Genomic DNA, 22,816 nt, shown 5'->3' on the forward strand with positions numbered 1-22,816 from the left:
ACTACACCGAGTACTTTGATATACATAAAGGACAAATCTGTTAAGTTGACATTGTTCTAGGAGTGTCTTTAAATCACAAGGTTGTGTAAAATCCTGTATCATTGCACAGACAGTGATGGAAGCCATGGGTCTGATTGCCATCATAGTGAACTGCTATCTGATTGGTCAGTGTGGGCAGCTACAGAGACTGTTTCCCTGGCTCAGTCCTGAGATGGCCATTATCTCAATCGTCATCCTAGAGGTACACACACACACACTCAAGCACATACACACACTCCCTATAAATCTAATGCCAAGTTCAGACTACACAATATCAGCACGATTTTGGCACGATCCATTTGAATTTGAATTTGCTATTATTAATATTTGACTTAGGATGTTGTGATTATTTGTTAACGACAATGGGCGTCGGGATCATTTGATTATCTCGCACAGTGTGTCGTAGGGAACGATAACCAACGCCGCGCCTGCGCTGCTTCACGACGTCTCGACAGAAAGTCTAGCATTTTCCGGTTATCCGGGAGTGACGCGCTGCCAAGATGGCGACAGCCGGCACCGCCCACTTCGGGTTTCAAAAGTGCTCTTCAGAAACCTACGGGTGACGTCATGGACACTACATCCATATTTTTTTACAGTCTATGGTTCCGTCACATCTGTGACATTAACCAATAGGAGCACAGAAGCTCTTCCGTACACAGCTTTCAAACATGGCGATGTTATTGGTGCTGCTAGGTGGAATCATGCAATGGAGGAAAGGTTTGTGAGGCTATGGCAACAATACTCCTGCTCTATGATGTTTCCTTGAAGGACTACCACGAAACAGTGAAAAAAGATAAATGCTGACGAAAGATAGCAGAGGCGCCAACCTTGTGAGTCCTGGAATTAGCATTAGGGTAACACGCCGCTTCTGTAGCCATTGTTTGTTTAGGTTCATTTCCAGAGGTCAGTTGCTATTTCCTCCTCCTCAATGACATCACGCACATCGTTAAAGATGCCAAGCGATGATTGGTCGATAAGTAACATGTAGTCTAACATGTTTCCTGTCCACGACACGGCAAGAATTGAGGAGTCAAAATCACATAATCTGTCACAGTGACTATCGTAAAAGCCAAAAATATTGTGTAGTCTGAACCTTGGTATATCTCACTCTAACTGAACCCTGACATCATTAGTGTTGATGTAGGTTATGAAGTTACTAATTGTACTGTATTCACTTTGGATAAAAGGGTGAACTAGCATGCGTTTCTTTGTTCATGTAATTGTTAAGCCGAGGACACGACTGTAAGTTAACGACTGTAAGGCCGATTATGAATTTAATTTGATACTTAGGACTGATCATGCACAAACGTGCCGAGTCAGAGACAGTCGCGTTCAGTCGGTTCACACACAGTCGGTGTTTAAAATCTGCTCCAGTCGTTGGAAACAGTCTGTAAGTGTGTTCAGTTCGGTCTTAGAATGTGCCAGCTAGCCATTAAGTGTGTCCCCGGCTTTAGTGTAATGGCCTTATAGATGAGCTCAAAATATCAAACATGCTTGATTTCTTCATACTGGATGCAATCATAGTATGATGCTAAAAAATCACTCAATGCCCATAATACACTGCTCAATTTTCTCCTAATTCTGCCAATTCTGACTGCCCAAAATATGCAGACCGGCTCTGACTTTCAGCAACTAGAATCAACTTATTAAAGGTTCTCTAAGCGATCCTGGGTGACGTCACTTCTTGTTGACGTTCGAACTATTGTCAAACAAAACGGAGGCTAGCTAGACCCTCCCTCCTCCTCATCCGCACACTAACCCCCCAAACCACACCCCCAAACCCTTCTTGTCGGTCATTGGCTGGAACAGTTTGTTATGTTTTGGGGAGCGGGTCGCTGCAGTTTGTTTTTGGTGCTGTTTGTGAAGCATGGGCTGTCTACAGAGATCGCGTTTCTTTACAGTGTGTTCAGGGGACAGGCAGCCAGCGGATAGTGAGGAGATGTTTGCTGTATGTGACAAAAAATGTTTTGGCCTAAAAAACACATGACATCGCTTAGAGCACCTTTAAAACTGCAAATCGGGGCAAAAGTTGTGTAAAAAAAAAAAAAAGCAATGGCACCCTCAGGGCTGAAAGCACGAGTGTAGCTTGGTCATTCACATTTAAAGAGTTAGCGTTATTACTCCTATGCCTCCAGGCCAATTATGAACCTTACCTCTATTCAGTTCTCAAACCATGCCAGTTAGTCTGAAGATCCTTCTGAACTGACCTCTTTCGCTTGAAGCCCTCTATTTTCTTCTGTTTATAGGATTTGGTGTTAAAGCAGTGGTCTCAAACTCGCGGCCCGCGGGGTGATATTTTGTGGCCCCCTACTTGACATTAAAGTTTAATGTTAGTGCGGCCCGTCGATGCGTGTGCCGCGTTTATAAAAAATTGTTTTTTATCCCTTATGGGCTACCATAGATAGTCTCGTGACAGCTTACGGTGGGTTTGTTGTCAATAGTTGTCATAGACAACCGCGAAGTACAAACATACTGCGCCTGGAAAAAACGAGCGCGTCGCTTCAATTATGAGCGCGCTTGCCGCGCGCCTACAATTGAAATAACGAACTTGAGCACGCAAAATATGTGAGCGCGATATGTGAACGGCCCCTTGGCGAGCTAACGTTACCACCAATCAGGCCACGAGCTACTGGCAGCTCGCAAGCGACGTGTTGGAGACCCCTGCTCTAAAACAATGGAAGAATAATCATTTTGAGCTTGTAATATGTGTCCAACAGGTTGATAAGAAGGTTTGCTTTGATTTGTGCAGTCAGTAATTTGAGACACTATACATGTGTAGAAAGAATTCAATAAGACGGGCAGACATGACTGCAAATATTTGTATTTCAAAAGCAATAATTGTTTTTCTAAGTATAATAAAAGGACTTCCAAAAAAAACATTCAATATCATTAATGTGTTGTATAAAGAAAATAAAAAGGACATAAGCAAATATAAATATCACAAATATGTGTTATAGACAAAGAAAGTTTGTAAAATGAACTTCAACTGTCAGAAGGACAGCTCATGAAGAATCAATCATGTACAGAAAGGAATGTTCAAATTCAGAGGAACAGTTCAGAAGAAACGTTAATAATAAATACTGAGAAGATTGGATCAGTTGTGCTCCTTTTTTTTGTAATACTTGAATACTATTTTTTTGTGGAATACTTGATGCGGCCCAGCCTGACCCCGACTCTAACTCCAGCGGCCCCCAGTTAAGTTGAGTTTGAGACCCCTGTGTTAAAGACTGTATGTTCTGCGCCGTGACTCCAGGAGAACTGTATTCAGATTTTTGTTATACCACAGATAAGGGAAATGATAATAAACAGACTTTGGCTTCTGTTCTTCTTTCTGTCTTTCCTTTTATGACCAGCACTTTGCAGTTCTACTGAAGTATATCATTCATGTGGCAATACCAGACATCCCCAGCTGGGTGGGAGAGGAAATGGCCAAGCTGGAGTTTCAGCGCAAAGAGGCATTTAAGGTAATAGCCCATCCACCGCCCCAACCCCTCAAAAGCCATTCTGATGATTTAAAGAAAGTATTTCGTTTTATATTAGTAGTGGTGATTGACCAAAGAATGTTTAGGAAAGTAAGGGCCAGATTTACTAAACAGGGCAAATTATTGTGAGAGGGCAATTCCAAAAAAAAACACAGATGGGAGTGGAAAGCGCATAATCTACTGACAACGCACAAATTAAAGAACACAGACTCAGCCGGATCATTTCCATAATGACCAACACAATCTACCAAGAGTAGCGCAAATTGTCATCTGGTTTAAGACATACTTTTTTGGGTGGTAAATAATGGCTGAACCATGCATGTTTGACCTCCAAAGTCTAGTTCGTTTACAACAACAAACATCTTCTATTACTACTTGGACAGTACACTTTTCGATTAATTCAAGTATATTACAACAGGTCTGGTTCTCACCTTATTGATGAACAGGAATTTTAATTCCTCCTTCAACGTCAGCTGCCTCCGTAATAATCTTCAGGTATGTCCAGTACGATTAAGTGAAAATCGCTGTGCTGCATAAGTGATAAATCTATGAGCCAAACTATAAGCAAGAAGTCATTTCTTTCTGTTTTCTTCAAAACAAAAGATTGCATTGTAATGAGGCAAGCTGGAATGATAAAATGCAATGTGAGCGCAGGGGAGTGGGGAGAGGGAACAATCATGTGGTTCTCAACCATGAGATCTTTACAAACCCGCCAGAGCTGTGTGGAGCACTTTAATCATGAATGGATGCACTTTGATGGACTTCAAAACATAAACAGCCATTTACTGCCATTATAAAGTTTGGAAGAGCCAGGACATTTTTGAATATAACTCTGATTGTGAGAAAAGGACCCAAGGTCTATGGGACCAAGGAGCAGGACCGGAGCACAGAACGTTTTAATAAATTTATTAGTGCAAAAAGACCAACGTTTCGACGCACATGCGTCTTCTTCAGAGTCAAACGACTCTGAAGAAGACGCATGTGCGTCGAAACGTTGGTCTTTTTGCACTAATAAATTTATTAAAATGTTCTGTGCTCCGGTCCTGCTCCTTGGTCCCATAGACCTTGGGTCCTTTTCTCAAGATTGTTGTGTCCTGTTCCGAGAGCACAGGCTAGGCTGAGGCGCAAGTGATTCCTTTTTTACATAACTCTGATTGTATTCGTCTGAAAGAAGAATGTCATATACACCTAGGATGGCTTGAGGGTGAGTAAATCATGGGGTCATTTAAATTTTGGGGTGAACTATCCCTTTAAAACAAGCAGCTCTGTCATAATAATGTCAGAAATACTGAAAATAACTTATCAATATCTTGGCCTATATGGGGGCTTTGAAAATTGTGTTGGACATATGGGGGCCCTTTGAGTCGAAAAGGTTGAGAACCATTGACCTAGAACACCCTAAGCAAGCACTACATAGAAACATACTAAAACACCCAGAACACCTTAGCAACTGCATAGCAACATCCTGAATCTAGAATTGTGGCAGCAACTGGATTCACTGCTGGTGGACATGTGTTTTCAGAAGCATGAGCGTCAGGCACAGCAGCATTTCCAGCAGCAGCAGAGGAGGAAGCGTGAGGAAGAGGAGCGGCAGCGCCAGGCCGATTATCAGGCCCGGCGGGATCGAGACGACGGACGCTCGGACTCCTCGGGTGGCGACCACCACCACGACAAGAGCCAAAGTGGCAAATCCAGATCCAGCGCTTCTGGGGGGGAGAAACCCAAGCGACCCAGCTCACTTCTCGGTAACAACAATGTCATGAAACTGAAGCAGATCATCCCTCTACAGAACAAGTTTTCTTCCGGCACAGCCCGTTCCCCACAGTCGCCTACGGGTAGTGAACCCAAGCTGCCGGGTTTTCTTAGTTTCAAGTTCCTGAAGTCTCCCGAGAACAAGAAAGAGACCGCAACAGCTTCCTCTAGTACGTCAACAGTTCCTCCAGTCCAGGAGAGGGCGGAGAGGTCCCAATCACCCAACAAGTCCTTCAATCCTGGGAAACTCTTTAACTTTGGGAAATCAGAAGGAGGGGCATGTGTAAATGGAGCTCAATCTTCAAAACCAGGGGATGGCGGACAGATGCACGACAAGCCCCCCAATAAGTCCGACCTCAACGGGGTCCCGGACGAAATCCCATCCCCTTGTGGAGAGAATGGGGAGAATGGATCCTCATCCGATGCTGATCCTTCAGGTCCTAAGATGTAACAAGAAAATGATCTCCATTAAAAAAACAGTGTGTGAAACTACTTAATATCACTGAGGGAGGGAGAGTGGAAAGGGGAAGGTCCTCTTCTGTTTTTGAGGCTGTGTAAGACTTGACCTGGAAGCTGTTAAGTAAAATAGATAAGGGGGAATTCACTTAAGGCCCGGGAATACTTCATTTTCCGTGTTCTGCTCCATCTAACACACAATTGTGTGTGCAAGCACTTCAAAGTGTACTCTCTTGACTGAGCACAGATGGATGTGTTCGGTGCTACCTAGTGGACTTTTCTTTTGGAGCGCTAAAATCGCTCACACGTGCACTGTTGTACATGCACACGTCCACGTGGACACAAAAATTGGGCTCCTGGGCATATGGGGTGCATGGACATCAGCGGACTGTGCTATTGACGAAAATTGCGTCATGCTGACTGTCTGCAAGCCGGAGCGGAACACGGACTAGAGAAGTTTACTTTCGGCATTAGAATATATTGCGCCCACAAATTAGCGTTGTGTATTTGCACGTGTTGTCAGCGTTGTTTTAGCACCCGATTCACTTAAGTAAGCGAATCAGGTAATGGTTGCCACGAAAGTACTCGCGCCTTGTTTTCAGACAATAGCTTAGAGACAGCGGGCGGTGCAATTTTCACTGCAGGAACTTTTTAAAAAGGTCCGAAAATATTTGCTTGCTACAATTACTACTGGGAAATGCACACAAACATCCATTTTAAAATAAAATCTGTTTTCTGTCAGCGCTTCGTTTGGATAGAAAGTGAGCTGACGATGAAAGAACGACAATGACGTCATTTAAATACCCATGGCACAGTGCTATATTGGCGCACATAGAACTTGGTTAAGTTGGATTGCAGCTAGTAAACAAGACGCATGGTTTTGTGCGGAAATGCCACACGCTACAGTGGTGCAACTGTTTAGTGAATTCGCCCCATAATGGTTAATGCTTTATATTACAGGAGAACTTCATAGAAAAGACCCCCCTCCAAACACTTAATCACACACACATTGCCTTTTCTGCAACCCAAATAGGAATGCATGAGCTGCGTTTCTGACGGTTTTTAAAGTGCAATGTTTAATTACTAGTCTGATAATTGTAACATTTTATTGGGCTGCCAGTAGGAAAAAAACATAGTTTATACCAATCACACAGTTTGACCTCCATAATATCATAACAACAAAAATCACACAATAAGCAGCAGTTCCAACTATGGGTGATTTTAGGCCTGAGCACTTTTGTATGTTTAAAACAGCTGGTTTAGTAGAGCAATAGCAACTTTACAAGCTAAAACTACTGGTGGTTTAGTAAGTCCTTACCGAATAATAGGCCCCAAATGGCAATATTTTCATGTTAATTAATAAGATAAAGAAATCAATAATGGAAACTGCAAAGAGACGAATGCGAAGGGGTGTGTGTGATGTCGATTAGGGCCTACTTGTTTGTCTCAAAATTCATATATCCATTTCGCACTATCGTGAAGCGCTGTACACAAAGGCAGCAGGAGAGGCCGGATAGGCCCTGTTTACACCTGGCGTTAAGATGCGTTTTGGTCGATCGGATCACAAGTGGACGACGCTAAATACAGGTGTAAACAGGGTCTAAAATGTTTTGAGCTTGTCCACTTTCGACCACTTCCAGAGGATCGACAGGATTGCTGTCATTTTGATCGAATGTGTTCAAACAGCCACAAAAGACCGTCTACTCTCCTCCTACTGACCTAATGCGTAAACATTACGGGAAGCGCACTAGCCAGACGGCTTGGTCTTGTGGCTGTCCGAACAGAAACGAAAGCTGTGTTTCCGTTCTCTGTTTTTCCGTCGTCTCCGTGCGCGTTCATTTGTAAACTGTTTGCGGTTATGTTGTCCATTAGATCGAAAGTCCTGAAAACCCCACACATTTACCCACCCATAGACCCTGCCCTCGAAGAAATCAGGACTGAAGTGGTTGAAAGTGGACAAAAGAGACGGATTGAAACACCAGATGCAAACGGGAGTGTGTCCCTCATCTAATTGTTATCCGATCGACCAAAACACATCTTAATACCAGGAAAACAGGGTCATGGATACCTATCATAAAAATGAGTGTAATTTCCTAAATTTTTATGGTCATCACATTACATTGGCACCAATATTCTTATCATTATAGCTCTGTTTTGAACCTTCAAGCTGATATGTTACACACAGAGCAGACTTTAACCCCTCTTGACTACATCACATCAGATTGGAAACTACTCTAAACTGTGAGCAAGACAGTGTTGAAACATCTTGAGACAGCTGTGTGTTTGACAGATGACATTTCATCCATCTCCAGTCAAACCTTGTGCTGTCAAGGTTTCTGCTTGAATGCTTGATTTTTGCAAAAGTCCAATTTGCTCAAATATAAGATCACTACATAATTCCCATACTTCCATTTGAATTATTTCATAGTTTTGAAGACTTTCCTGTCATTCTAAAATTTGGAGATTAGTAGTAATAATAAAGAATGAGTTGGTATTTCCAAACCTTTCACAGGTATTATTATAATGCTTTAATAATTATTATTAAATAATAATTATCCTGCAAGCCAATATAAGCAGTACGATGTCTCATTACCGGCCTCATTGCATATGGAAATGCTGTATTTGATTTTTTATTAATACACTACTGAAATAATATAGTCACTTTTTTACTCCAGTTTAATATTCAGCATTTGTTATTATCATTCATGTCTACCTATTTATATAATTATTTCTTTTTTTTTACTGAAGCAAAACTAATATTTGCCTCCTCTTTGCACATTATTTTAGTGTAAAGCTGCTAAGCACGTGCTTCGGTTTGGAAATGTGAAGGACGACGTATTAGTTTCTCAAACACACCATCTCTGTCTTTAGAGGCGGTTTGAGTGTGTGTTTTTGAAAGTTTGACCTTAGCAACTGAGGGGAGGGTTTTATCTCCACACAATGTGCTCAGTTGTTGCTATCAAAAACCTGTCACACAAGTCACGGTGTCACACCCTATGAAGGGTTTCTGTGAAGGAATGTGTGTATGAGCTTATATTCCAGTGTAAGGTCATGAAGAGACGAGAGGTGCCTCGAGTAATGGATTATTACAGTTTTACTTTTTAGTTTCATAGAAAAAAAAATAAAACAAGCTATGCATTTGTTCTATATTTGGTTGACAGGATTTGCTGAGCAGACATTGTTGCAATAATATTTTGGCCTGAATGGTGATTTGAATCTGTTTTATGTTTAGTTCATGTTTAGGTTATTTCATTTCATTGACAAATTCATCCACGACAACAACCTGGCCTGACACAGCACTATACTTCCTTTGGGTCTTGAAATATTAGTTATATTATCACAACTAATACACCTTCCTCATTGGATTTGAATTTAGACTTTGATATAGGTTGGATATGTTATATTTAAAAGAGTAAAAGATAAACCGTCTTTCTGATGCTCATTCGCTGAGACTATTGGACTAGTAACAGGCATTTTTGGTTGTTTGTTGCTTTCTTTTTGACCTGAACTCTGCAATATAATAGATCATGGTATCTTCGATGCCGTGAGGCTGCTGTAATGTTTTGTCATCCCTGTATCTTCCGTCCACATCATACAGTTAATGTAGCCAGACCTTCAGCTCTGGCCTAATGACATTTATGTTTCCGTTATTGTTGTTTAATTGAAAGATGTGAATAGTTAAGCTGCCGCTAGCTGAAAGCATTACGAGGCTGCGTAGGTTTGTCGTCTAAGAACTGCTTTACATTCGGTCTAACTGTGAAATATGAACTGATTGTGATGAGGGGGCCACAGGATTCCCTCTCTGAAGGCAACCTCACAAACCTATCATGAGCTCTTCCAATGTTTAACTGTAAAACTTTTCTTTATTAAAGAAAACAATATTAGGGAATGGGATTATTTGATTCTTTTATTTTGTCATATTTTTGTAAGAATTGAAATGGGATAATAAACAGATTTAAATTACTGTAATGTCTTTCAGTTTCTCTTTCAGTTACAGTTTTCTAATATGCTGCTTTAGTATTTTCAACACTCATAATTCCTAACTGTTTTACGTTTTGGCAAATTGGAGGCTATAAATCATACAATCTTTTTTGTAGGCTACGATATGTTTGAAATATTGCGGTTCATTTGGACTGATTTCAATTTCTGAGTTGATAAAAACTAGTTAAAGGGATAGTTCACCCAAAAATGAAAATTTGGTCATTTACTCACCCTCAAGTTGTTACAAACAACATGAGGGTGAACAAATGATGACATCATTTTCATTTTGGGGTAAACTATCCCCTGTAATGTTTGTCTTGAGCATGAAAATGCCTGCAAAATGTTGATACTCTGTATCTTGTGGAATGCACGTATACAATTTCTTAATTATAATATTTGCGGGTCAATTTGACTGCAGCTGGGCAGCCGTGACCTAAAATAAAAACTTTTTTTAATGTGTTTTGTTATGTCACTTTCTCAAGTACAATCTTAAGAGTATTAACATTTATGCAATTGGCAGACGCTTTTATCTGAAGAAACTTAAACTGCATTGAACTGATCAATTTTGATCAGTTTATGCATGTTGAGTTCGCTGGGAATCAAAAGCGCACAGAAGAGGTGCTTTTTCACACTTCTGCTTAAAATAGAAATGAATGAAATGGTACTTGTGATAGTCTTTTCTTCCATATTGTGACGTATATCCGAGAGAAACGGCTTCTCGAACAAGAAAAAATGTAGGGCGGGGCTTGATGTTGTCCATCGCTCTGGTCCATCGGGAATTGATGGGATCGCTATTGGTGGATCTCATTTGAGTGACAGGTTGTCCTGCCCTCGCGCCAGTAAACGCGTCATCAGAGAAGAGAAGACATATCGCTGCAAGAGGGAGGGTAAGTTATTTTGATTTAAAGAGCATGGGGGATATTTTTTTTTTTTTTTTTTATGGATATGCACAGATAAATAATTTATAATAAACACTTCAATATTCCATAAGAAAAATAAGAATGGTCAACTTTGATTTCATGTTGACTTTAAAATGTTTAAATATATATGTTAAACAGTTTAACACATGCTTGTTTTCTTTGTAATGCATGTGTTAATGGTACATATTTGCTGTTTTTACTTACATTATATTATTGGACTAATTAAAATTGCACTATACTTTTTTTTAAAACTTGGTTTCTTTTCTTTCTTATTTTGATAATAGCAGGTTACCACCGTTTTATTGTAGTAACAACTGCAGTAATTATTGTATTTTGAAGGACACTACGGTTACCATGGGGAATTTGTTTTTTTTTTTTTGCAACTGCGAGAGAGAGAGAGAGAGAGAGAGAGAGAGAGAGAGAGAGAGAGAGAGAGAGAGAGAGAGAGAGAGAGAGAGAGAGAGAGGCAGAGAGAGAGGCTTGTCAGTCGGTAGCTTTCAGTTGTAGCTGCTGTTTATTTGTGTCGCTCGTTCTTCTATTTACACGCTTATTTCTGTGTATAGGTCTGTGTATTCGAGTCGTATTCAGTGGTGAGTGAGTGAGTGGAACCGGGTTTAAACCTCAGATTTCTGTCAGTGTTCAGGCCTGTCTGAGCACAAACACCTACAGGACTGAACTGACTTCACCATGGACAAAGTAAGTTTCTGCACTCACAGCTTCATATTTTCATGTTTCAGATGAGTAACGTTAGTTTCGCGCAGTTGTAAAGGACTGGGCGCTGAAATATCATGTTGAATTCTAAAATCTGCTCTACATCGATAATATTTTAGTCGTTTTCAGCTGACAGGCTGCTTTGCTTAGCATGCTAGGCCGCTTCAAACACTCATGACTACTTTATGTACTATTTTCTTATAGCAACAGCCTAAAATAAACATAATATAATGGTTGAATCCTGTTACTAGGCGTACTAAAACTTTTATTTTATGGTTATTAGGTGATTTGGTATTTGAGTTATCTTTAAATCACATCACACATGTCATGCTAATGTGTTAGCTCGTATTAGCATGCTGACAAGCGCGAGCGAGACTCGCCTAAGCTTTTGTTAAACAGTCACGACCTAAATATATATTAATTTTATTAGTGTTATTTCGATCAGATGTTATTTAAAAGAACTCGAATCAAAAAAGATCATTCATATAACCTCTAACTTACAGATCTAGTGGACTAGACTGGCAACGCCCAAAGGTTGACATGCATCATCCTCCATCTGGATATGAGTTTACTCTATCAGCAAATGTCTGAAATGAGATTTAAAAAATACAATTGATGTATTATTCAGATGTGTATTTATATAAGTGCTATTAAGGTTCCTCATGTTATTGATTGTTAGCTAAATGAGTCCTGCTTCACTGACTAATTCAAGTCTATAAGATCATTGGCTGATGTACAATCATGGGCAACTGACATTTTTCTGGGATTATTTTATGTGCAGTAGTTCATTCAGTAATAGCATGTCTGTATCTAAACTGTCAGTAAACATTTCTGTTGTTAAAGATCATTTATATTCACTGAATCATGTCTTTAATACCTACTCTGTAATAAGTGGAACTAATGTAGGACTTCAGGGATATTTCTAGTAAGCGTTTTAACCTCTTTTTGTCTCTGAACATTTTGAAGGCAGATTTCCTGAAAGGACTACCTGTGTATAATAAGACAAACTTCAGCAGATTTCATGCGGACTCCGTATGTAAAGCATCGGTAAGGTTTGCTGGCCTAAATGATTCGTTTTGGAATGTTCTTCATGACTGAGCTGTTGATCGTCTTTCTGAATATTCAGTGTGCATTTTCACACTACAGCTGTGAATTACATCTTCAGGTTTTGTTTAAATCACATTAACAGTCCATTTATTGTGTGTTACAGAACAGAAGGCCGTCAGTATATCTGCCTACACGAGAGTATCCCTCCGAACAGAGTGAGTTCTTGTGTATCTGATGGATGAAGGCCTGTTGTACAACCATTTCAAATGTAGAACCACGTTCCACAGTAAAATGAAAGCTGTTGTGTCTCTTAAAACATTTTGTTTCAGTCTGAAGCCTAATTTTAGTTTGTTTTTCTCTCCTCTTAGTCATTGTCACAGAGAAGACAAACATCCTTTTGCGTTATCTTCATCAACAGTGGGACAAAAAGGCAAGTGTTCATCAAGCTCTTGTTTGACAAAGCAACCGCATGGTGATGGATAAATTGACTCATTTCATTCACTACATTCGTTCACTTCTCTAATGACGTATTTACTGGCACGAGGGCAGGACTACCTGTCACTCACATGAGATCACAGCAATAGCAAACCACAACCATTCAATCAATTCCCATTGGACAAATGCAAGTCCTATGGCTTTCTGTGATAGGGACCCGAGCGGTCGCCAGGAGAATCTCACCAAGGTGTAAAAAATGGGGGTGATGTGCAAAAATGTGCAAATAAATATGGCTTAGAGAAATAAAAACGGTTACCAATAAAAACGGTCTAAAAACTGTTGTGTAGTAAAACAGTTCAAACTCTTAGCTATCGTCACTGCATCGGAAACAGTATCAACTGCGATGTAGCTGCTGTCACAGACAGCTGACTGCTTCATCTATCAACAAAAGTTTATTTGTGTACCCTTCATTACACTTTGCCACGTTTGCTAAAAAATCTGCAGTCAAATGCTCCGAACAAATATGTAGTCCTCTGATGTGATTCGGGACGCCATAAAAAATAATAAAAAATGCTGGGATCATTCTGAAGTCTGTACAGAGACGCAAACTAACTGTTTTAACTGGACACGTCAACGCGAACGTTCTTTCACTCCTCTATTTTCTGCTGTTGTCAGCAGACTCGATTACGTCAGAAATTAAATGCGTATGTGTATACCTTATCCACTGTGGACCACGTCAGTGATTATAATCTATTTGTCTTTGGCGTTGATAGGTGTCAGCCGTTAAGTGACTGAATGCCAGTGGGTGGAGCATATGGTGCTATGATTCGCTGTTGTCTTGCTCTAGAGCAGTGGTTCTCAAACTTTTTTCGTCGCACCCAAAAATCTGATAAATAAAAATGGAAAAAAAAACCTTCCATTGAAAAACACCTGCAATAGTTTCACTTTGTAATGTCATCATTTCATATAACAGTAAGAGAGAATAATACAGAACTTCAGAACTTAACTTTTAATTGAAATAAACAAAAACATTTAAATATTTCAGTGATGCTTTGGATGAACGATATATAAAAGCGCAAATATATGACTGCTTTTGACAGCGCCTCAGTCACGAGCTCAGCTTCTTGTTGGTCTTTTCAGCAGAACACGCACAGTAGGGGAGAGGCGCGTTCACAATAGCAGCTTGAGTTTCGGTTCGCTGAAGAGGTGCTTTGAGAGACTTCTATGTAAGGCTTGTTCCAACGGTGACAAGTCAACGGTCTGAAGAACAACCATTCAGTGTAATTGCAGTTGGATATGCTGCTTTATTAAGACAGAGCACTGACCGCTATTCACGCACTTGAACGTCGTTGCAACGGCTGTTTTTTTGTTGTTGTTTTTTCTGCTGATCTCCCGCGCTCCCCCTGCAGTATCCTTGCGCCCACACATTGAGAACCACTGCTCTAGAGGCAGTCATATGCAAATCTATTTGCCCATGTGACGTCACAGATCCCATAATATCCAAACAAGCTGTTTTTGGTACATAATTAAATAAATAATATACTGTAGGGAAACGTTTTAATCTATGAAACTTGCAGGATGTCTTAATGGTACAAAGACCTCTTATGTGTCAAAAGGTCATGGAAAATTAAATTTCTCATGTCATAACCCCTTAAATAAAATGCACGTCTCATGTTTAGGAGAACTTGGATTTTGTATTTTTCCTGTGACTTGACTGAAGAGCTGAATTTAAGAGCTTGTGCAAGCCGTCGCCATGATCCGATGCAATGCTTGCTTAACTGCTTTTGTCACCGCTGTGTTTTTGTTTTGTACATATTTACATATTCACCTAAACATCGCTCTCAGCAGCTTCGAAATGTGGCGTCGGAATGTTTCTCTAACAGTATACTGGGGTGCGTTTCCCGAAAGCATCCTTAGCCAACTATGGTCGCAAGTTCCGTCGTTACCAATAGAGTTCAATGGAAATTGTGATCATCATTGGTTTCTCTTCATATACAAGACAATTCTGGGCAAGGCACCTCTCTACTTGTCATCCCTACTTCATGCCGCTCATAATACCTATCACACAAGATCAAGTAATTTGATTAAATTAAGTACCCCCCCCCCCCCCCCCCCCCCCTACTTCTACTACCTTTGGACGTAATGCCTTCCCCTTTGCATCAGTACATGACTGGAACATACTACAAAATACCCTGAAACTTACATCTCTGATCCCAATCTCCACCTTTAAGCAAAAGCTCGAATTACATAGTTGACTCTTGTTCCTGCTGACAATCATGAACCATATTTATACACACATATTTAAGCACTCTATTCCTTTTCTTTTTCCCCTTTGTTGTCTATCTTTTTTTAATTTAGTTACTTGTTCTATGTGTTATGTGTTTGACTATGTACAGCTGTACAGTATGTTCTTATTTATTCCTGTAGCCTTTTGGCCAGGTCATGTTTGTAAATGAGAAGTGGTTCTCAAACAGTTTACCTGGATAAATAAAGGTTAAATAAAAAATAAATAAAAATCATAGTTGGATAACGATGCTTTCGGGAAACGCACCCCTGTTTGGTTCCTTTACCCCTAAGGGAGGAATTGAAAAGAACTCTGTCGAGTATATCAGGGCCTTACGGAGCCCCCCTAGTCCCACTTTGTCAAAAAAAATTATTATAAGTAACTCGTGGCCTCAAGATAGTAACTCGTGGCCTCAAGATAGTATCTCCTGTATCTCAAGATAGTAGACCTCAAGATAGTATCTCTTGTATCTCTAGATGGCCTCAAGATAGTATCTCGTGTATCTCAAGATAGTATCTCAAGATAGTATCTCAAGATAGTAACTCGTGGCCTCAAGATAGTAACTCGTGGCCTCAAGATAGTAACTCGTGGCCTCAAGATAGTAACTTGGCCTCAAGATAGTAACTCGTGGCCTCAAGATAGTAACTCGTGGCCTCAAGATAGTAACTCGTGGCCTCAAGATAGTAACTCGTGGCCTCAAGATAGTAACTCGTGGCCTCAAGATAGTAACTCGTGGCCTCAAGATAGTAACTCGTGGCCTCAAGATAGTAACTCGTGGCCTCAAGATAGTAACTTGGCCTCAAGATAGTATCTCCTGTATCTCTAGATGGCCTCAAGATAGTATCTCAAGATAGTAACTCGTGGCCTCAAGATAGTAACTCGTGGCCTCAAGATAGTAACTTGGCCTCAAGATAGTAACTCGTGGCCTCAAGATAGTAACTTGGCCTCAAGATAGTAACTCGTGGCCTCAAGATAGTAACTTGGCTTCAAGATAGTATCTTGTGTATCTCTAGATGGCCTCAAGATAGTATCTCAAGATAGTAACTCGTGGCCTCAAGATAGTAACTTGGCCTCAAGATAGTAACTTGGCCTCAAGATAGTAACTCGTGGCCTCAAGATAGTAACTCGTGGCCTCAAGATAGTAACTCGTGGCCTCAAGATAGTAACTTGGCCTCAAGATAGTAACTCTTGGCCTCAAGATAGTAACTCTTGGCCTCAAGATAGTAACTCGTGGCCTCAAGATAGTAACTTGGCCTCAAGATAGTAACTCTTGGCCTCAAGATAGTAACTCTTGGCCTCAAGATAGTAACTCGTGGCCTCAAGATAGTAACTCGTGGCCTCAAGATAGTAACTTGGCCTCAAGATAGTAACTTGGCCTCAAGATAGTAACTTGGCCTCAAGATAGTAACTCGTGGCCTCAAGATAGTAACTTGGCCTCAAGATAGTAACTCGTAGCCTCAAGATAGTAACTCGTGGCCTCAAGATAGTAACTCGTGGCCTCAAGATAGTAACTTGGCCTCAAGATAGTAACTCTTGGCCTCAAGATAGTAACTCTTGGCCTCAAGATAGTAACTCGTGGCCTCAAGATAGTAACTCGTGGCCTCAAGATAGTAACTTGGCCTCAAGATAGTAACTTGGCCTCAAAATAGTAACTCGTGGCCTCAAGATAGTAACTCTTGGCCTCAGGATAGTAACTCTTGGCCTCAAGATAGTAACTCTTGGCCTCAAGATAGTAACTCGTGGCCTCAAGATAGTATCTCGTGGCCTCAAGATAGTATCTCGTGGCCTCAAGATAGTAACTCGTGGCCTCAAGATAGTAACTCGTGGCCTCAAGATAGTAACTCTTGGCCTCAGGATAGTAACTCTTGGCCTCAAGATAGTAACTCTTGGCCTCAAGATAGTAACTCGTGGCCTCAAGATAGTATCTCGTGGCCTCAAGATAGTAACTCGTGGCCTCAAGATAGTAACTCGTGGCCTCAAGATAGTAACTCGTGGCCTCAAGATAGTAACTCGTGGCCTCAAGATAGTAACTCGTGGCCTCAAGATAGTAACTCGTGGCCTCAAGATAGTAACTCGTGGCCTCAAGATAGTAACTCGTGGCCTCAAGATAGTAACTCGTGGCCTCAAGATAGTAACTCGTGGCCTCAAGATAGTAACTCGTGGCCTCAAGATAGTAACTCGTGGCCTCAAGATAGTAACTCGTGGCCTCAAGATAGTAACTCGTGGCCTCAAGATAGTAACTTGGCCTCAAGATAGTAACTCGTGGCCTCAAGATAGTAACTCGTAGCCTCAACATATGCGTATCTTGAGGCCACGAGATAGTTATAATACATTTTTTTGACAAAGTGGGACTAGGGGGGCTCCGTAGGGCCTTCAAACATGCCCATCAAGTGCAAGTTTAAATAGGAAACATGATGGAAAAGCAGCACAGTGGAATGGAAAAATATTATTTTTTGGTGAGAAATGCAGCTGCCTGAAAGATGAATTTAAACTTTTCTTCTTCTTTTTTTTTTTTTGTCCTGCAGAATGCAGCTAAAAAGCGAGAGCAGGAGCAAGCAGAAGGGGAGGGTGGCAGCCCAGCACCGCCCCGCAAAATCGCCCGGACAGACAGTCAGGAGATGAACGAGGACTCGTAGAGGACCCCCCCTTCCAACAGACACAACACCCGCACACCACACAGGAATTCATCTCAGAAAGAAGGAAATGGAACACTTATCTTACAGTGTGCTTTTATTATTTTACTGAGTGCTTCCTGACGCAGTCAGTGCCCAGTTGTGAATGTGTGGGGGCACGACGGGTTTCCACTGCCAGCTTAGAAGATTCTGCTGAACTCTGAACTGCTTGGGGGTGAGAGGGGGCGGGTCCTGCGGTATTCAACAAGCACATAATAAGGAATGTCTGCTGTGAAGACGTGTGAAAATTATGATTTTGTTTAGGACACTATCAATGCAATTTAAGTTTAAAAACACCCTAGTAATCTCAGCTGTGGATTTTTGCTTTCATTATATACTCCGCCACAGGCACTAAACCTAAAAACACAGGGTCTCAAGTCAAGTGTCCAAAAAGGGAAATTTCCCAAATGTACAGCCTCGTTTGGCAGATTTAGATGTAGTGTTTCGTGTCGGTAATGTAACGGCCTTCCTAGCAGCTGCATACTTGTGCATGAATGCACTGTTAGGACTGCAAATCTGTTGCCACAGATTGAAGATGACAATTCTGATGATGTGAAGAAATACAAATGGTGACTTACAAATGTCAACGTCTCTCTCACTTCCTCCTGTTGTCATATAAGCTTTCAGTGCTGTGTTAATGTCGATTACGAATCATTAATCGATCACCTGCATTCAAATGCCCGACTCCATCATTGACTTAATCCTCGTGCGCCGATTCAGTTGCAATCCATTTCTGCGTATGATGGGATTTTCCCAGGTTAGAGATTAATAATGTCTCTCCTTTGTTTTCTGGGTTTGTAGTTGTGTTGGAGTTCTGAGATTTAAGGGGCATCTATGCAGCATCCTCTCTTGACCTGCAGAGGGAGTCCGTGAACTGTGGTTGTGGTACAATAAACAGTAGAAGCTTTAGACATGGGGCTTAATGGAGTCCACAACATCCGTAAAACTGTTTTCTCACTGTGGCTCGAGACACCATGTTACGTTAAGTCGGAAGTTTCGAGCCGTTTCCTTGCAAAGTTTGTTCATATGTTCTCGATGAAAAGATTGAAATGTATTGAAGCCATCGACATTAACAAACAAAAACAAATCATGCATGCATTGTGGCTTTGGAAAATGTTTTGAGTAAAGGAAGCATTTGAAACCTCTTGTGTGCAGAGAGCAGCCCATCTTGAGTCTAAATCTAGTTGCAAGTTTCCACAATGACTGCAATTGTATGTTCTTGTTCTTATGAAGCCTTCCAAACTCCTATGTTTGAGGTCAAAAATGGTTTTGAGAAGCAAAATAAAAATTAAATTAAAACATTTTCATGGTCAAGATCATTCATAATAAATTCAAGGCAAGAGATTATGGTTGAATACTTAAAATTGGACAGTCAGTGGCATGTTTTCAGTGAGGCTGTAACAGCATATGCTCAACAGGTGTAATCTGCTTTAATCTGAAGTCTTACTCTGCGACCATGTTGGCACGTAGATTTGGAAGATAGGAAGTAAATGAAAGCGAAAAACAGTCCCATTGTTGCTCTTATTAATGGTTTTGTTTTTTTCTTAACATCAAATGAAGTTTATTTAAAGACTTTTATTGCGTGGGACAGATTCGATTTAGATGAGATTATTGGATTGAGGGTAGCAGATTACAAACCCGCAATTTCATTACACTGGGAAGAGACGGTACTGGAGTCGGAGATCCAGCTTTTTCATGTATCGGGAACATTGGTAATCAGGTAAGATATTTCACTGTACAGTAATGTGAAGGAATATAAATGTATTTATCATACCTAAAATTGGAGGCAACCGACAAGGCCAAAGCCTGTTCGGAACTATGATGCAACTAATTAAACCGCTTTCAAATAGTATTCACTTCTATCAAAGTAGGCTATTTACATAGGATTTACACCTGACAGCCATAGAAAAAGATATGAATACAAGTACATGGATGTCAATTATACAAATAAGGCCAGACCAAAGCACTACCCTTAGGAGCAATCTTAGAAGCAATATGAAATCTAAAGTAAAAAATTAGAAAATAAAAATTCTAATCAGATTTTGAGGCACTATTAGATTGGGGCAGCCAAAACTCCATATAATTCACACCTTGTAAAAGAATGAAATCATTATTGCCCCATGAAACAGTTTGCGAATCTGCAAGTATGCATTACGGTTTGTTACATGCACACAATACTGTACAATACACAAAGAGATATATAGACAGACAGAATGAGTGTATTTTCACAGATTCAGCATCTTGGGGAGAGTGCCTAGAAAGACACCGCTTTTGAGAAAGGAGATGCTCATTCATGGAGATGCTAGTAGCTCCCAAACGTCTGTGGTCCTGTGAAAATAAGTGTAGATAATAGACTTAAAAGCAAAGCATTATATTTGATGCAAAAACAACCCAACATCCAACTCAATTTCCAACAACAAGCATGGTGGAGGCAGCATCAGGCTCTGGGGTCACTTTTTGGCAAGATTGAACTGGTTGGCTTGTTGCACACTGGAGATAAATCATATATCATACACGAGTAGTGTGGATCCTTGGTCAGCCAATCTGAATTTTTTACAAAAGTCCATGTACTAAAGCATTGATTCTTTGAGAACCCAAATGTACTTCTTATTTCCCCAGGCGTTCACCATGCTCACCAGCTTTGTGGATGGAATATTCTGTTGCTTTACAGGGAAATCTACTAATGTGGTGGCCCCTATTGAATCATCTGAGCCCACCGATGGATTCGAATTTGTTGAGGTGAAACCAGGAAGGGTTCTGAGAGTTCGACATATTATCCCAGACAGACCAGTGGTTGAGGAGCCAGGGACTGGGGAAGGGGGTACTGTGAGCTGCAAGCGCAAAATCTCAGTGTACCGAAATGGACAGCTTCTGATTGAGAACGTCAACGAAGCCACCCATCCAGAGCTGGTCCGCTATCAGAACGGAGACGGCACTGTGGATATGGAAGTCTCCAACTGTGAGCCTCCTGCAGCAGGCCAGGCTACTGAGCCCACGCCAGGGTCAGCCCCAGGACAGGCTACCGATACCAAACCTGCACCCCAGCAGGATCTGCAGCAAGTGCAGCGCAGACGGCGCAAACCCAAGCGCTCGGTTGTGATCGACTGCGAGCGGAAGATCACGTGCTGCAAGGGTACTCACCCTGACGTGGCCTTGTTTTTCATCCATGGAGTCGGGGGATCGCTGGATATCTGGGGAAGCCAACTGGACTATTTCTCCCAACTTGGTTATGAGGTCATCGCCCCAGACTTGGTCGGCCATGGTGCAAGTTCAGCCCCTCAGATCCCTGCTGCCTATACCTTTTACGCTCTGGCTGAGGACGTTAGAATCATCTTCAAGCGATATGCAAAGAGGCGGAATATTTTAGTTGGACACTCATATGGGTGAGAAATGGTCCGCAAATGTACTCATTTGCCTGGTAAATGCAGATACATTTTCCCACTAATTTGAGCATTTTCTTTCTTTGAGCAGTGTCTCGTTTTGTACCTTCCTGGCTCACGAGTATCCGGAACAAGTTCATAAAGTTGTGATGATTAATGGTGGAGGTCCAACAGCACTTGAGCCCAGTCTCTGCTCTGTCTTCAACTTGCCCACGTGTGTCCTTAATTTCCTGTCCCCGTGCCTCACCTGGAGTTTCCTCATGTAAGAATAATTGTAAGCAGGACATATTGTCCCTGCCTTGCCTTTTGCCAGCTTGAACACGAGTATCTATGTTTGGCAACCACCATGTCCATTTCATTTAATGTTGTCTTTTTCTTTCTATAAGGGCTGGATTTGCCCATCAGGGAACAAGAGAAAAGAAGCTACTAAAAGAGAACAATGCCTTCAATGTGTCTTCCTTCGTTCTGCGGTCCATGATGAGTGGTCAGTACTGGCCGGAGGGGGATGAGGTCTACCACGCTGAAATCACAGTGCCTGTTCTGCTGGTTCACGGCATGTACGACAAGTTTGTACCAGTACAAGAGGACCAGCGCATGGCAGAGGTACAATGATTTTGTGGTCCAAGCTTTGGGTCTTATCCATGAAGTTGTGTCTTTTTCCTCCTGTAATTAGAGATTCCACAGATATTTTAAATATTTTGGTAAGCTGGTGAGCAAAAACATATCAATAACTCTTTCCTCCTTTACTATCCTTCTTGTAGATACTCTTGCTGGGGTTCTTGAAGGTCATTGATGACGGAAGTCACATGGTCATGATGGAGTGCCCTGATATAGTTAATACTCTCTTACATGAATTTTTCCTGTGGCAGCCTGCAACTGCCTCGAAACCCAAACAGGAAGCAGCCCCCACAAAGACCACCACCAAACCTCCAGAGGACACAGCAAGACCAAAAACTGCCCCTAAGTCACCCTCCAAATCTCAGCCAAACTTAACAAGACCAACAACTGCACCAAAAACCATCTGCAGCAGGACAGAGGCCCCAGTGGACATCAGATCTAAGGGCAAGAAATAGCTAAAGTTACGGTATACATTTAAAGGTGTTAAATTTGCTCGGCTCTTCCATGTGGGACATATTTAATGGAACAATTTGAATGTAGGATGTCCTTGGATATTTGCCAGTTGGTCTATGTATGACTTCAACAAACAGACTTGTGGAAACGCTCAGAGGGACGCGTGTCCCAGAGCAGAGTGGTTAACTATTTCCAGCTTTTGAATGAGATGAGGTTTCTTAGAGGATGCTTTATTTTCTTTACAATCGGATAACACCAGCCTATTCAAATGGTTTGCATTCTTATGTCTACCATGGGTCTATGTAATAGGACAAAATGGTATGTCAGCTCAAAAATGTTACACACAAGTGATCTCAGTATTAAATATTCAAAATTCACAAAAATAGCATTACTATGGGTGCTTTGCTGTAAATAGTTGGATCTATTTTGTGCATTTAGTTTAATATCAGCTGATGTCTATTCCTGAGCTGTGGTGGAAAGCAGAATTTATTTATTATTTGATAGGTTTAGTCTTTTTGTTGAGAGTACTCCAGGCCTTTTGAATTACTGTTAAAAGGGTGATTGAAAGGGTCTGCTTCACATCCAG

At 41.1% G+C, this 22,816-nt stretch overlaps 3 protein-coding genes across 4 annotated transcripts in view; all 3 read left to right on the top strand.

Moving 5' to 3' along the window:
• ano8b (anoctamin 8b) overlaps positions 1 to 6,273 on the top strand; it is a 36,251-nt gene extending 29,978 nt beyond the window's left edge. Inside the window, exons 15-17 of the mRNA XM_056266535.1 lie at positions 110 to 241; positions 3,393 to 3,503; positions 5,044 to 6,273. Of these exons, the coding sequence (XP_056122510.1) occupies positions 110 to 241; positions 3,393 to 3,503; positions 5,044 to 5,724 (924 nt within the window). The 3' untranslated portion in view covers positions 5,725 to 6,273. The remainder of the gene's footprint in view (positions 1 to 109; positions 242 to 3,392; positions 3,504 to 5,043) is intronic.
• Positions 6,274 to 11,156: 4,883 nt separating this feature from the next.
• dda1 (DET1 and DDB1 associated 1) lies at positions 11,157 to 18,118 on the top strand. Its single transcript, XM_056266492.1, has 5 exons — positions 11,157 to 11,326; positions 12,308 to 12,388; positions 12,552 to 12,603; positions 12,757 to 12,818; positions 17,633 to 18,118. The coding sequence occupies exons 1-5, from the start codon at positions 11,318 to 11,320 to the stop codon at positions 17,741 to 17,743; spliced, it is 315 nt and encodes a 104-aa protein (XP_056122467.1). The 5' UTR covers positions 11,157 to 11,317; the 3' UTR covers positions 17,744 to 18,118.
• A 315-nt stretch (positions 18,119 to 18,433) lies between these two features.
• Positions 18,434 to 22,689, top strand: abhd8b (abhydrolase domain containing 8b). 2 transcript variants are annotated; one of them, XM_056266494.1, is made up of 5 exons: positions 18,434 to 19,499; positions 20,399 to 21,162; positions 21,251 to 21,421; positions 21,546 to 21,762; positions 21,921 to 22,689. In XM_056266494.1, the coding sequence occupies exons 2-5, from the start codon at positions 20,408 to 20,410 to the stop codon at positions 22,230 to 22,232; spliced, it is 1,455 nt and encodes a 484-aa protein (XP_056122469.1). In that variant the 5' UTR covers positions 18,434 to 19,499; positions 20,399 to 20,407; the 3' UTR covers positions 22,233 to 22,689. The 2 variants fall into 2 exon arrangements, with proteins under 2 accessions (XP_056122469.1, XP_056122468.1); XM_056266493.1 differs by lacking the exon at positions 18,434 to 19,499 and having other exon boundaries at positions 20,307 to 21,162.
• The last annotated feature ends 127 nt before the right edge of the window (positions 22,690 to 22,816 follow it).

The sequence above is a fragment of the Rhinichthys klamathensis genome, unplaced genomic scaffold (genome assembly GCF_029890125.1).
Source record: "Rhinichthys klamathensis goyatoka isolate OS25496 unplaced genomic scaffold, OSU_Roscu_1.1 h1tg000249l_1, whole genome shotgun sequence".
NCBI lineage: Eukaryota > Metazoa > Chordata > Actinopteri > Cypriniformes > Leuciscidae > Rhinichthys > Rhinichthys klamathensis.

Excerpts from the sequence above, each read along its gene's own strand:
- dda1 (XM_056266492.1), top strand. Across the intron at positions 12,389-12,551 it reads ACTCCGTATGTAAAGCATCG|AACAGAAGGCCGTCAGTATA; the intron begins GTAAGGTTTGCT and ends TGTGTGTTACAG. Across the intron at positions 12,604-12,756 it reads AGAGTATCCCTCCGAACAGA|TCATTGTCACAGAGAAGACA; the intron begins GTGAGTTCTTGT and ends CTCTCCTCTTAG.
- abhd8b (XM_056266493.1), top strand. The coding sequence starts at position 20,378 with ATGTACTTCTTATTTCCCCAGGCGTTCACCATGCTCACCAGCTTTGTG. Across the intron at positions 21,422-21,545 it reads CTCACCTGGAGTTTCCTCAT|GGCTGGATTTGCCCATCAGG; the intron begins GTAAGAATAATT and ends TCTTTCTATAAG. Across the intron at positions 21,763-21,920 it reads AGGACCAGCGCATGGCAGAG|ATACTCTTGCTGGGGTTCTT; the intron begins GTACAATGATTT and ends TCCTTCTTGTAG.